The sequence below is a fragment of the Panthera uncia genome, assembly GCF_023721935.1.
Source record: "Panthera uncia isolate 11264 chromosome C1 unlocalized genomic scaffold, Puncia_PCG_1.0 HiC_scaffold_3, whole genome shotgun sequence".
NCBI classification, from domain to species: Eukaryota; Metazoa; Chordata; class Mammalia; order Carnivora; family Felidae; genus Panthera; species Panthera uncia.
Window position 1 is genome coordinate 53,631,765 of NW_026057584.1, and position 14,735 is coordinate 53,646,499.

Here is a 14,735-nt window from a genome sequence, read left to right on the forward strand (position 1 = left end):
TCAATTCCATTAGTCAGTAGGGAAATATGAATGAAAACCTATTCAATAAGACACCACTACACCTCCACCTGAATGGCTACAACCAAAAGGACTGACAATACACAATACTGATACCATGTGTTAGGGATGATGCAGAACAACCGGAATTCTCACGCATTGCTGGTAGGAATATAAATCAGTACAACCATTTGGGAAAACCATTTCAGAATCTATGAAAGCTAGATATATATTGATAGAGATAGATACCTGATAGATGATAGATAGATAGATAGATAGATAGGCAGATAAATTAGATCTATCCATCTAATGGCCCAGCAATTCTATTCCCATATATATATATATGACATAAATGAGTCTTTATGTCTACCAAAAACATATATAAGAATAACCAAAAACTAAAAATATCCCAAATGTTTATCAATACTAAAATAAATAAATGGTGGCACAGTCATACAATGGAATACTCTCCAGCAATTCGAAAAAAACAAACTTCTATGTACAACATGGATGAATCTGATACACATAATGTTGAGTGAAAGAAGCCAAACACAAAAAGAATACATATTGTGTGATTACACTCTTATGAAGTTCAAAAATAGGCAAAACTGATCTAAGTCGATAGAAATGAGAATGGTGGTTACCTTTGGAGGGAATGCAAACACCAACTGATTGGGAGTTCAAGGGAGATTTCTAGGATGGTGGAAACATCTGTATATCTTAGATATCAGTATCTTGTATCTCATATTTCCCATACATCTTCTGTTTCAACAAATGTATACATATGAAGAAATTCATTAAATTTTATGTACCTTATAGTATATAAGTTACATAAGTATATAAGCAAAAAAGGAAATTAAATGGTACAGATAGGAACATTATCTACCATATTAGTATATGTGAAAAATAAATGAGATAATGAATATAAGTTCTTAACACAGTGCTTGGGCTACAGTGAGTATTGAAATAGTGTCAGCTATTGAGTTGGGATTACAATTGTTACTACTACTCTCACTGTCAGATATAACTGCCCGGAGTAATCATTAGGCTAATTTTTTGCTTTACATAAAAGTAAACTTTCCTAAATAGTATTGAGCCTCTGAATTCAGCTTCTAAGAACGATGCTCCAAACAACATTACTAGTTGTGTGTAAGAGAAAGCTTGTTATTATGGTAAAGTTTACTTCTTACTAAGGGTAAAATTTTTTAACTCTCAAAAATGTATTTAGTTCAAGAGTTTGTTCCCTTTCAGAATTAAGAATTTTTTTAAATTACTTTGAAACACAAATCATTATTAATCTAATGAAAAGATATCCAACCCCTTTATATAAAAAAAAATGAAAATCAAGTTAACAATGAGGTACTGTATTTTATCTGTCAGATTGGCAAAGGCAGTGGATAATTAGGCTGGTTAAAGGTACAGGGAAGCTGGCACTCTCTTACAGACAGAGAGCTCTAAGAGCATTAGTTTGTGCAACCATTCTGGGGTGCAGTTTGGCAACGTGCATTACAAGTTAAAACATGCTCTTTGTGCCAGTAAGTCCTCTTCAGGGTTTAGGTCCTAAGGAAATTATTGGGCAAGTATGCAGAGATGTCTATATGCAGTACTATTTATAAAACTGATTTACTGAATATATGAATTCAGTGGAGTGCAAATATGATTGCCAGTATACTCTATTGAATATCCCTTTCTCATTCCTCAGAAATATTATCAGATATCAGAAAGTCTCGTCTTATTGAAACTTTAGGCTCTTTATCCAGCTGAACACTTCCTTCTTCCTGGCTCAGGTTGGACCATGGGAAAGGCCATAGTGTGTTCGTCTCTTCTTCCCCAACCTATAATTTCTAGTTCTTGCCCGTTCCAATTGTTAGGGATAGGAGAAGGCATTAGAGAAGACAAATGAAAATAAAAGAAGGGCCAATGATTTTGTGCTTAACGACAATCATTGATTCCCTCTGCATGGCAGGTGTCCAGATGCCCTGTCTCTCTCTCTCGAGGACCATGTGTAAGGTCTTCGTGTGGGTCTTTCAGTCCTTCCTCAGCTCCTAACACCAGAGCTCCACTCCTCAGCCTCTTACTGCCAGCATCCTAGTGATCAGCTTTCTTGTGTCAGGTACCAATAACAGATCTCGAGCCTGACCACCTTTCAAGATGCCCTATGGACCCTAAGAAAACTCATCCAACCTTGACATGCCAAACTGAGATTACAGGTCCTTCAGCTCCTGACCCTTTCTTGGTCCAGCTCGTCTCCCCAACCTTCCTATCCCCTACTTCACCTGGGATGAGGGGTGGATCACTAAGGTCATAAGTTGCCAGACTAGAAAATGAGATGCCAGTGTCTCTTCTTACATGCACTTCTGGCTTTACCACTTTGACTAAATTCAGAAACATCTAACCAGGACAGAAGCTCATGATGCCAGTGAGTCCTCCAATCCTTATATAGTCTAGGGAAGTGCATGATAGGATGTTGGTAGCAGGATAAGTTTTACTGCTTCTTATAAATGCTACAAGTATGTGTCTGGGGGTCTCTTGGGGACTTTCTCTAAGATGCTAAGATATTTGATGCGAACTGCTTTCAGTTAGGGTCATGTCCTTCATTCTGAGGCAACCAAACTCCCATTCAGTATCTTTTTAACATTGTAAGAGTGCAAACCAGAAGTAACCCAAATAACAAAAGATTATTTAGATAAATTATAGTACATCCATATAGGTAAATATCATTTGTTATAAATCATGATCCAATTCTACATTTACTGACATGGAAAGATATTCTTGATTTATTGCCATTTGAAAAATGTGAGTTACAGCATGTTTCCATCTATTCACATGTAGTATTGTGTAAATTGTGAAGTAACAGGTATCATTTTAATAATCTAGGTCAAGTGTTGGCAGACTACTACCTGAGAGCTAAATCTAGCATGCTTGCCTACTTTCGTAAATAAAGTTTTGTTAGATCACAGCCATACTGGTGGCTGCTTTCCTGCTATCATAGCAAAGCTTAGTAGCTGCAATAATATGGCCCATGAAGCTTAATATGTTTACAGAAAACTTTGCTGACTTATTATAGGTGATGGAATCATGGGTGATTTTTCTTTTCTTTTTTTTTTTTTTTTTTGTCTGACTTTATTTTCTACATTGAGCATATATTTATTGTGTATATCATGTATCTATTATTAAACCATTGAAACCTGGTTAGAAAAAACTTATATTAATAATATTAAGCTGAAGATTAAACCTTGTAAGCAGACTCATAAAAATTGGGCTATAGCTTCCAAAGTTACACTGCAAAATATATATATATTGATCTATAATGTAGTTAAAATACTATTTTGATTGTTTTTAAATTAAGACCTATACAAGGACATGAGTCTTCTTGTTACCAACAGGATTAGTTTCTGAAAACTGCTTTTAGACGTTCACATGTACTGAGGCACCTGGGTGACTCAGTCGGTTAAGCATCCAACTCTTGATTTAGGCTTAGGTCATGATATCGCAGTTGGTAAGCTACAGCCCTGCAGCAGGCTCTGTGCTGTTAGCTCTGTGCTGTTAGCTCAGGATTCTGTCTCCCTCTCTCTCTGTCCCTCCCCTGCTTGCTCTCTCTCTCTCTCTCTCCAAATAAATAAAAATAAACTTAAAAATAAAGAACTTCCATGTTCTTTTCATCATCTGTGTTAGCTTATTAGTCCCCTGAGCCTGTGTTTCAGGGATATAGTGCTAAGTTTGAGGAATAGGTGGGTTAACCTGAGTAAAGTTTTGTTGTAAAAAATAACTATGATAAATAAATAGTGAAGACTGATTTCCTTCACATGGTTTATCAAGTAGATATGAAAACAGTTCCAAAACAAGAGGTTTTCAAAATGCTTAGAACTTTGGAAAATAAGGGAATCAATGTGGATCGCCACTTTGAAGAATTAAATTCACTTGGATGCATAAATTACAGACATTTGTTACAAAGGGTAATTCTGATGTAGCTAAGCAAATTTTGCTTCCCAGTCCTGTAGGATGAAACCTTAAAAAAGGCATTTAAGTAATCAGAAAATAATGAAGACAGTCAGAAGAACCTGCTAATTAACATTAGGTGAGGGAATACTTGAAAATAGAATTCATATTAACCAGAAGTTCCACATGACATGCATCTTTATTAAAAGAAACAGAAGTAAACAATACATTAATTAAACTTTCAAATACACAAAATAAGGAGGCTTTAAAAATGCCAATAAGGAAAGAATAATATATAGAATAAATAAAGAATTAATAATATAATGGATTTCGATAAAAATATAAAACAATTAAAATGAGAAATAATAAAATTAGGCTTCAAAGCTTATAAATTTACACATCCAGAAAGAATGCCAAAATTTAAATCTAGTATTGCTTAGTGGTTTTAGGATCTATTTCATTAACTAGCTAGTCTCAATCCAATGGCAGAATTTCCTCAATATGATGGAACCATTTACACATTGTCAAAGCAAAATTGATACCTACTATTCACAAAGATTAAGACTCTGGCCTACCTAGAGGATAAAAACTAAAACATAATTTATGTAAATGTTAAATATACCATATGTCTTAATATTTTTAAAGGAAAATGGCCTCCCTTGGCATCCATTTTACTAGTTTTAAGATATTCTCTACCTTCTGATTCAATTCACCTTTATAATATCTCTCATTACACCTGTTGCCATCATCTATGCTGAACTAGTAGGTATTCAAGCAAACCCCAAGTTTTCTAACACCTAAGCATTTCCTTATGTTTCCACCTGTAAGCATTCACTTCCTACTCTTTCTCACCTTATTCTATTCTTATCTAAATCTCACCTGCAAAATCTGGCCAAAATATCACTTCCTTTATGAAGAATGTCTCTTTCTTCCTAACCAGAAGAAATCACTTCCTGCTCCAAGCTCTCATAAATTAGAGATCTCTGAATGACTATCTCACTTCCCCTGCTAACCTTTAATTTTCTTAAAGTCTATACCTACTTTATTTACTATTCTCTTCAGTGTCTAGCACATTGTCAGTAATTAGCATTTTGCTAATATTCATTTGTTAATGAATAAATGACCTCTTCTGAAAAGGAGATATAGAAAGGAAATCTGTTTAATTTTTCTTAAAGAAATAGGAATAAAGAGGAAAAAAATAATTTTGTCCATATTCTCAATGTAACCTGAATAATTTGTTGAAGAGGATAGATATTTTCATTTAAGGCAAATATGCCTTAAAACTAAATGAAGCAAGAGCTTTATCACATCTCCAGTGACCATTATATGCCTTTTATAGTGTTGATGCCATATGAAGTCCACCCTTTGTGCAGGAAGATTAATACACTACCCAGTGAATAGTTAGAGAAAACATCATGCTCATTTATGCCACCTACCAATCTGTGGGACATTATTCAATTTTGATGAGCCTTAGTTTTCTCGTCTTTAAGATAGGAATGACTGGGGTGCCTGGGTGACTCACTTGGTTAAGTGTCCGACTCTTGTTTTAGGCTCAGGTTATGATCTCACAGTTTGTGGGATCAAGCTCCTGCTTGAGATTTCTCTCTCTTCCTCTCTCTCTCTCAAAATAAATAAATAAACTTTAAAAAAATTAAAAAAACAAGATAGGACTAATTATTTTCAGCCCTACCTATTTCACAATTTTGTTATGAGAGATAATAAGACAATGTAAGTGATAGCACTTTGTAAGTTGTACCGTTCTATAAAACTGTAAGAACATATGAGGGAGACCAATATAAGGGACAATAAAATAAATATGAATAAGAGAGAGAATGAGTAAATGACTAAAACAGGTCAGATTCCTTAGGTCAAATTTATATGAAAAGATTTTACCATGCAATAATTTAGGTTTCTATCACAAGAAACAGAGTAATTCCATGGGAGCAAATGTTAAGATTACTGAATTATTTCACTGCTTTGTGAATTCTATAAAATTGTAAAATCAATCTAAGGGATCCTTATAGGTGAGGGAATTCTAAGCCAGAAATAATTTTCAATCTAATTTACTTAGTATTACCATTTAGGAAGATTGATTTTAGTCCCTTCTCTCATACTGTGGAGGTCTGTTTAGTAAAAGTCTAAGATCTTTTCCATCATACTTTATGGCATCCTGAAGTCTTAATAAACTTGCTGGAAAGGAATATATAGATTGTGAAACCCAAGGATAAAAGAGATCTGAGCATTCATTTATTCCAAACACAATCCAGATCTGGAATTCAGCTATAGAATCTGCTAGTCTTGACCCAGATGGATCCAATGCAGGAAAAGGATGGAAATGAACTGTTGATACCTAAATCAAACACATAGAAATATGATCTGCTGGTATTTTTGGTGTATATGTAAGTGCTGGCTTTGCCCCATATGCAGAACAGACACACACTATCAGGTTGCTGTTCCCCTACTCACTCCTTCCCTCTTGGTGATCCAGGCCCATGGTACACAGTTCCAAGTTAGCTAGGGCAATTAACAAAAAAGTGTTAGTTTTCATTTCCTTCTTCTCTTAATACGAGTTTATCAGCGTATGTATAAACATTTTCTAAAAGCACCGGCTCTACTCAGCTTACATGTGTGATGGATTGGGCTGTTGCCTATGAAGTTCCAGTTTCTTTCCCAAAGGGGCCACTGAATAGAACCTGTATTGAATAGCAAATGAACCCCTATGAGTTAGATTCTGTTAAAGTCACTCTGATCCTTCTTATAGCTTGCACCATGGGCCTTGAGAATTGTAAGCATTTAGTAGCTACATGATCAAAATGCCAAGATGTCTGTAAATGATTTGGCTAATCCTCATTATTGTGCTTCTGGTTAATGTCATTACTTAGAATTTATGACTTAGGGATGGCTGGCTGACTCAGGAGCATGCAACTCTTGATCTCAGGGTCATGAGTTTGAGCCCCACGTTGGGGGTAGAATTTACTTAAAAGAAAAATCTTATAATTTAGACTGGCAGTATTAAGTACAATGAATGAAATCTTTGCATCTTGTATTTTAGATAAATCACTTTGCCATTCGAAGAGCAGCAGAAACTTAACTAATCATAACCAAAATTAACCATATGTCTTCCCTCACCTATACCCCAACACCCCAATGTTAAAATTTTAACTTGGTATAAAAATTGAGTTTTAGCTTTATATTTATGTCCTAATTAATGTCCTATTTATGACTTATTTCATGTTACCATCATATCATGTAACCGTATTGGAAGGTAGTTGGTTTTCCTATATATTAAAGACCTCTGTGGAGCTTAATTTACAACCGAAGGCTATCAGAAAGTTACCTGCTGCCAGTGGGAGAAAAAAGTCATGTTTCATAAGTCATCATATTTTTAGGGTGAGCTGATATTGGAAATTGATGGCATGGAGCTATTTTTCAATCTGGAGATTAAAACTACACCTAACAATCAAATTTCTAGTTTTAATTCCTTTTACATTAATTTGTCTGTGTTTATACCATGTACGAAGCTTTAATACGATCTTTCTGTGTCTCTCTTAGAAGATAAAGGGAAGTTAAAAGTCAACAGTTCCAGTCAGCCATCAAGCTCTGAAGGTGGCCCATTTCTCCTCAAATCAGGCACAACACCCCTGCCACCTGGAGCAGCCACTTCTCCCTCAAAGAGCACGAATGGAGCTCCCGGTACCTGTACCGTTTCTGAATCAGAAGAAGAAAAAGCCAAAAAATTACTGTATTGTTCACTATGCAAAGTGGCTGTGAACTCCCTGTCACAGCTAGAGGCACACAACACAGGTTAGCAGCTATCGTTTGAATTTAAATAATGTTTGTAACAAAACCAACCTTTCCCTTCAGAATACCGTATCTTTTGTTGTTCAAACGTTGGGTTTGTTCAATGTCTTCTCTGCTTTTTTGATTCAAAAGACTGATTTTAAGAAAAGTATGATATGATAACTTTGGAAACAGCAGGCAAAAGCTTAAAGCAAGTTGAAGATAAAACTTATTCTGTTCTTTATTTTCTCAAAAGCATCTAATATTTCCCAAAACTCATTATGATGAAGTGACAGAGATGAAGATAAATATCTATGCACAATGTTCACTGCAACACACTTAGGAAAAAAAGGGGGAAACAATTTAAAAGTCCCTCAGTAGAGAAATGTCGAATAAACTATAGGAACCCAATATGAGAGTATATATTACTCAGTCATTAAAATGTAATTACTTTATGGGGCGCCTGGATGGCTCAGTCAGTTGAGCGTCCGACTTCGGCTCACGTCATGATCTTGTGGCTTGTAAGTTTGAGCCCTGTGTCGGGCTCTAGCTTGGAGCCTGGAGCCTGCTTCAGATTCTGTGTCTCCCCCTCTCTTTGACCCTCCCATGCTCACGCTCTGTCTCTCTCGTCTCTCAATAATAAATAAACGTTAAAAAAGTTTTTTTAATGTAATTATTTTAAAAAGTATATGATTTGCTATGTGAAATTTTCAGGATATTTAACTAGTATGATCCCAATTTTGAAAAAAATATATACCTTTAATATACAAACAAAACAAAACGTGAATAAAAAACTAAACTGAAGGGCACCTGGGTGGCTCAGTCGGTTAAGTGTCCGACTTCAGCTCAGATCATGATCTCACGGTTAGTGGGTTCAAGACCCCTGTCAGGCTCTGTGCTGACAGCTCAGAGCCTGGAGCCTGCTCAGATTCTGTCTCCCTCTCTCTGTCCCTCCCTCCTGCTTGCACTCTGTCTCTGTCTCTCAAAAATAAGTAAAATGTTAAAAAAAATTTTTTTAACTAAAATGATAACAGTGGTAATCTCTGAGTGGTGAAAACATAGAATCTTTATTTTCTTTATGCTTCTGTATATTTTCCATATTTTCCTTCTAATGGACTCATGTTTTCCCATTTTTTACAATGAAAATGTGTCAAATAAGCAGCATTATTGTTTATAATAAATAAAAAGTGTTTGTAATCAGCTTTAAAATGATTATTTTTTTAAAAAAAGCAATGAGAAATTCATCCTGAAGATAAACTTCTCAAGGGTAAGAAAACAAAGAGTTGTTCATAGATGTATTCTGTTCTTCAATAGCTATTTACCATATGTCTCTTTCTGTTTTAGGATCTAAACACAAGACCATGGTGGAAGCTCGTAATGGGGCTGGTCCAATTAAGTCCTATCCTAGACCTGGATCAAGATTAAAGATGCAGAATGGCAGTAAGGGGTCAGGACTACAAAATAAGACATTTCATTGTGAAATCTGTGATGTTCATGTTAATTCAGAAATTCAACTCAAACAGGTAATGTATCCTGAATTGATTAGTATCCACTGTTGTTTGGGTCACCACTTGATTTTGTATCTAATCTATGTAATGGTTCTCACTATGCTTACAGATAAATTTACTAACCTTTATATGAGGCACACAAGATACAACATGCAGATGCTACCGAAAGAAAAAGCACCAAATACTCACGTACCCACAAAAGTGGGTACTTTTACTGTAAGTCAGATCCAGGATAGGTGTTAGGGACAGATAAGCACAGCAGTCATCTGGAGCTTGTAGTCAAGCAGGAACTTCTGGAAGGCAAGATGTTCAGCCTGTCTTTCAAAGACCCAAAATCTGTTTATGGAGACAGATTCATTAGTCATGGCAGTAACAACAGGCAAAGCAGGGTAAGTACTACAGAGAAAGGAAAGGAATAGAGGCATTACAATTGGGGGGGTAGGGTGCAGGGAAGGCACCTGGGTGGCTCAGTTGGTTAAACGTCCAACTTTGGCCCAGGTCATGATCTCATGATTCTTGAATTTGAGCCCCACATCGGACTGTCTACTGCCAGCACAGAGCCCACAGATCCTCTGTCTCCCTCTCTCTTTGAAACTCCCCTGCTTGTGCTCTCAATCTCTCTCTATCAAAAATAAACATTAAAAAAAAATTGAGTGGGGAGCAAGTCTTAATTTCAAGAGCGCAGTGATCTTATTCAAACCACCTTGGAACTGTGGACTTAGAACCGGGAATGGAGTGACCAGCTATCTCTATCTAGGAGTTATATTTTAGGTGGAATAAAGCTCACATTTAGATTCAGCTAATGCATCAAACTTTTTTCAGCACATTTCTAGCCGAAGGCATAAGGATCGAGTTGCAGGGAAGCCACTGAAGCCGAAATACAGCCCTTACAACAAACTCCAGCGGAGCCCGAGCATTTTAGCAGTAAGTTCACCTCACCTGCTCACCTGTTTTGTGGGTTTGCCTTGCTGGCTTGGGCAGGGACTGTGGTTTAGGAGGGTCTAGCAACTAATTGGTCCTGAAAGGTTTTGAATTTAAATAGCCCTCCCAGACAGAAGTTTTAGGATGAACTGCTTAGTCCCTGCTGTAGGGCACCTTGAAGGAAGCTTCTTTACAGAAGAGAAACTGAACCTCTTTAAAGGCTAATCCCTTACTCATTACCAGGAACCTTTTCCAAAAGGCTGCCTTCTTTAGCTTATAAAGAAAAATAAAGGCTCAGGAACAAAGACAAGTAATGCCTGAGGAATCCTGGAATGTGCTGTACCTGGGAAGGGGGCTTGCTTTCCTAAAACAAAACTCCATTTAATGCCTTCTCCCTTTCTAGAGGGCTCTCCCTCTTCTCCCTCCTCCATCTCCCCTCTCCACCCCCACGTGCCCCTGCCTCCAGAAATTAAAGTGAGTGTTTATATTACTCTCTTTCCTTGTCTAGCAGGCATGCTGGTATTCAGCCTGTCCTACCTGCTCTCAATATGTGTTGTTTTCACTTTCTTTGCAAAAATACCCAGGGGCGCCAGCAATAGATGTCATATAAATACCCAGATGGATGGATTTCATAATCTCCCTGGGACTTAGCCCAGTGTGGCATTCCATTTGAGGTTGAAACCGGATTGGCCAGCTGGAGGCGATGCTCCCAGCTTCTGCAAAGCCTCCATCTGATGCTGCAAGCAGGTGTTACCTGCATTAAACAAATCCAGTGTGCAAAAGAGAGAAATTAAGGATTTCTCCTGATTGCAAAAGAGAGAAATTAAGGATTGATTTCTGACTTTATAGGAAGGTTCCACCTTGGGGTTCCTTTAAATAGAGAACGTTTCTGGTGCACTTACAATCATTTCCAACGACAGAAATTTGAGTCAGTTGCAGTTTTTCAGGGATCACCCTTTAAGTGGCCAGAGAGAGGGGTGTAAACTGACTGTTTTCATGACTTTTAACGAGTCCCTCATGTCTTGAACCTCAGTTAGCTCACCCTGTGCGGCTCTTCAAAGAGAAGTGAAAGGTCATGCACATTCTCAAAAACAAAACAAAACAACCCTCTCAAGGCTGCACTGTGGTTTAGGACAAGTCAGAATTTTAAACTGAGCTCCATTATTTAAGCAGGAAACCTTCTGGGTATGTTTGCTTGTTCTTTGTGAGAAGCAGCATAAAATAGCTTTAGTATCTACTCAGAGAGGCCCTCCGGTGTCCTCCGTGTCCTCGGGGCCCAGGGGCAAAGGCCCCCAAAAAAGAGCTGAAATGGAAACAGATCAAAGTAAAGGTACGCCCAGAGCCTTTGCAACCAGCTTTGTGAACCTAATTTCTTGACTTCCGAGAGTAAAGATTTTTATAATGTGACTTCTCAACGTCCGTGTCGCTCACCCAACACACTATCCCCACCCCGTCCCTGGTTTTCTCCCTCCGCTAGGCAAAACTTGCATTCCAGAAAGACATGATGAAGCCTTTGGCCCCGGCCTTCCTGTCGTCGCCCCTGGCGGCGGCGGCGGCGGTGTCGTCGGCGCTGTCGCTGCCGCCCCGGCCGTCGGCGTCGCTGTTCCAGGCGCCGGCCATACCTCCCACCCTGCTGCGGCCGGGCCACGGGCCCATCCGCGCCACGCCCGCCTCCATCCTGTTCGCGCCCTACTGACCGCCGCCCGCCCGCCCCGCGGCGCACCACCCCGGCCCCGACTCCAAAGACTAAGAAATCACTAGGCTCCAGAGTGCTTTTAGGGACCGCTCCCGAAATTAGGGATCTGAGCAGCACAGGCTTTGTCCCCCTGTTCTCCACCCCCCCCCACCCCCTGCCGACCTCGATTTGTGTATCTGAGATATTTGGTTTCTTGCAAATGTATTGGTCAGAAAAAAATATATATCTATATCTATATACCATCCTCTGACTATTTTCCCATGGGTGTGATCTGGCTTAGAAACGATAAGGAATATTTTCCTGACAGACTTGAAAACTAGGGTCTTCCTCCCACGTCTGTAAATAACTCTGGAATCCAACTGAGCACATTCTAGTGTGGAACAAAAATAGATGAACACAAGTGCTTGCTTGTGGATCCCATCTTACCAACGGATCACAACGTTTTCCTTCATGGTGTACTATTGTTGACAGGGATTGTGTACTGTTTTAGACCCAAGTACTGTTGTATCCTGTGTAGTACTAGATCTGTATCTCTTGTCTGAATCCAACATTTTTTTAGTCGCTGTGTAAATGTTAGGAAGCAAAGTAGCTTGAATTCTAAGAGAACAAAAGATAATGTATTTTCTTTATTTCACGTTTCGTTTGGTGATATTGAAAAGAACTAGAAAGCCATATAACATAGCTATAATTACTGTTTGCTATTTTTGTTTAACTTATTTTGTAGCTTCCTCACGAGTTTGAGTTGCTAAGCAAATGTATACAACCAGAAAAAGAGCTTCCTCAATTGCACATTCTTGCACCTCTTGTGCATTCTGCAAGGAGACAATGAATCCATGTATTTCTACGTAATTATCTTCTTCATTTTTAACCTGTTTTCATTTGTTAACAATGCTACATAATTTTGTGGCTCCCTAATGCAATAATGTACAGAAGATAAAAAAAAATTTATAATTGAACAATTTGTCTTTCTGTTCACTGAATATGTTGCAGGTCTCGCTCCCATGCCCCCCCTTTCTAAACTGATACCAACAAGACTGGAATGTTTGTGGTATCAGGGGCAAGAGGCATCATAAAACAACAAAATAGAGTGAACTCTTTTAGAGCATCTATATCTGCAATCTGTAAATGGTAAAATGTCTGTGTATTTTTTTAAATGTACCTTTTCAATAAAAGTACAAAAAATAAAAATCTGTTTGTGTTTTCAAAGTTCGTTTCTCCTGAGACACCTCCAATTTGAAATCATCTGATGAACGATTTTCAGTAGGTGCAAAGATTGCTCCTTACGTATTTAGCATTTTCAGCTCTTATTCGAAGCATTTTTATTTGTCATGTTTATTCATTACTGTTCACAGCATCTGCACGATGCAAGACTTTACTGCTCTTTTCCCTCTGAATCCCTAAGAAGTCGGGCCAATCATAGTAGTAGCCTGATAAAAATTTGTGACTCTGATTTTTTTTTAACCTGCTGTAAAGTCTTCTAAATCCCTAACCCATCTTTCATTTGTGTCCGAGGCATTTGTGATCTCCTTCCATTCCACTCCAACCCCTTTTCCCATCAGCCCTTTTTTTTTTTCTTCCACCTCATTCTAAGTGTAAAGATCAATATGTCACTATTTGTCCTGGTTATCTATCTCTTGCTGCTTAATGAACTACTCCAAAACTTAGTGGCTTAAAATAACAACCATCTTATTATATCATGATTTCAGGGGTCAAGAACTCCAGCCAGGCTTGGCTGGGCTGTTCTTCTATTCCTGGAGGCATCAATATGAAGTCTGTTGGTAATACGCAGTGGGTGGGGCAGGCTGGTCTGGAGGCCCAAGATGGCTTCACTCACATGTGTGCCTTGATGGAGATGGCTAGAAGTATGAACTCTTATTGGAACAGTTACCAGAGGACTGCACATGGCCTCTCCAGCTATGTGGTCTCAAGCAATTACATAGTAACTCAGGACTCCTAGACAGAGAGTACTTCAAGAGGCCTGGGTGAAAGTCAAAAAGCTTCTTATAAAATTGTCTCAGGACACCTGGGTGGCTCAGTTGGTTAAGCGGCTGACTTTGGCTCAGGTCATGATCTCTTGGTTCACAAGTTCGAGTCCCACGTCGGGCTCTGTGCTGACAGCTCAGAGCCTGGAGCCTGCTTTGGATTCTGTGTCTCCCTCTCTCTCTGCCCCTCCCCTGCTCATGCTCTGTCTCTCCCTCTCTCAAAAATAAACATTAAAAAAAAATTTTTTTTAAGTACAAAATTGTCTCAATACTCCCAGCATGTCACTTATGCTGCATTCTACGGATCGAGCAAGTCACGGAGGCCAATCCAGATTCAAGGAGAAGGAAAGTATTCACTTTTCAATGTGAAAAAGAGCAAAGACTGGCCATTTTTAATCTACCACTCTGCCACAGAATTTTGAGGGGAGTGGTAACAAAGCTATGACAGAGCCCCTTTCCCGCCCCACCTTAAGTCCAAACCATGCCATTCTTTAAAATGAGAAGAATTGGGGTGGAGCGGGACCTCAATTCTCATTTCTAAGAAGTTAAAGCCAGTGGATGACAGTACAGCTGTGATATATGGCGATAGGCTTCCTTTATCAAAGAGTTTATCCAATTGTTTAAAGATTGTTGGCCTTAATATTCTAGGCTTATAATTAAGTTAGTGTTAGAGTCTATTAGAATTCCAGTTTGACATTCAGAATTTGAGTTTCTTTTTTTTCTTTTTTTTTTTTTAATATGACTCATTTGAACTCTATACTAGTTACACTAAACCATGGTTGGACCTTCAAACATAGCTTAGAAACATCATGCTCTGAAGAAAATGTGTTTCAGTTTAACACTTAGGAGAATTTTTTTTCTGGACTCCAACAGCAATTATATTTCATTTTCCTCTATCTCATTAATGTTTAC

At 38.2% G+C, this 14,735-nt stretch overlaps 1 protein-coding gene across 6 annotated transcripts in view; it reads left to right on the forward strand.

Annotated features, from left to right (window-relative positions):
* ZNF385B (zinc finger protein 385B) overlaps positions 1 to 13,023 on the forward strand; it is a 317,841-nt gene extending 304,818 nt beyond the window's left edge. For 5 of the 6 annotated variants that reach the window (XM_049615419.1, XM_049615420.1, XM_049615423.1 and 2 more), the window contains 4 exons: positions 7,489 to 7,740; positions 9,061 to 9,239; positions 10,047 to 10,148; positions 11,623 to 13,023. In XM_049615419.1, the coding sequence (XP_049471376.1) occupies positions 7,489 to 7,740; positions 9,061 to 9,239; positions 10,047 to 10,148; positions 11,623 to 11,841 (752 nt within the window). In that variant the 3' untranslated portion in view covers positions 11,842 to 13,023. The remainder of the gene's footprint in view (positions 1 to 7,488; positions 7,741 to 9,060; positions 9,240 to 10,046; positions 10,149 to 11,622) is intronic. The other variant, XM_049615421.1, reaches the window with a different exon arrangement.
* The last annotated feature ends 1,712 nt before the right edge of the window (positions 13,024 to 14,735 follow it).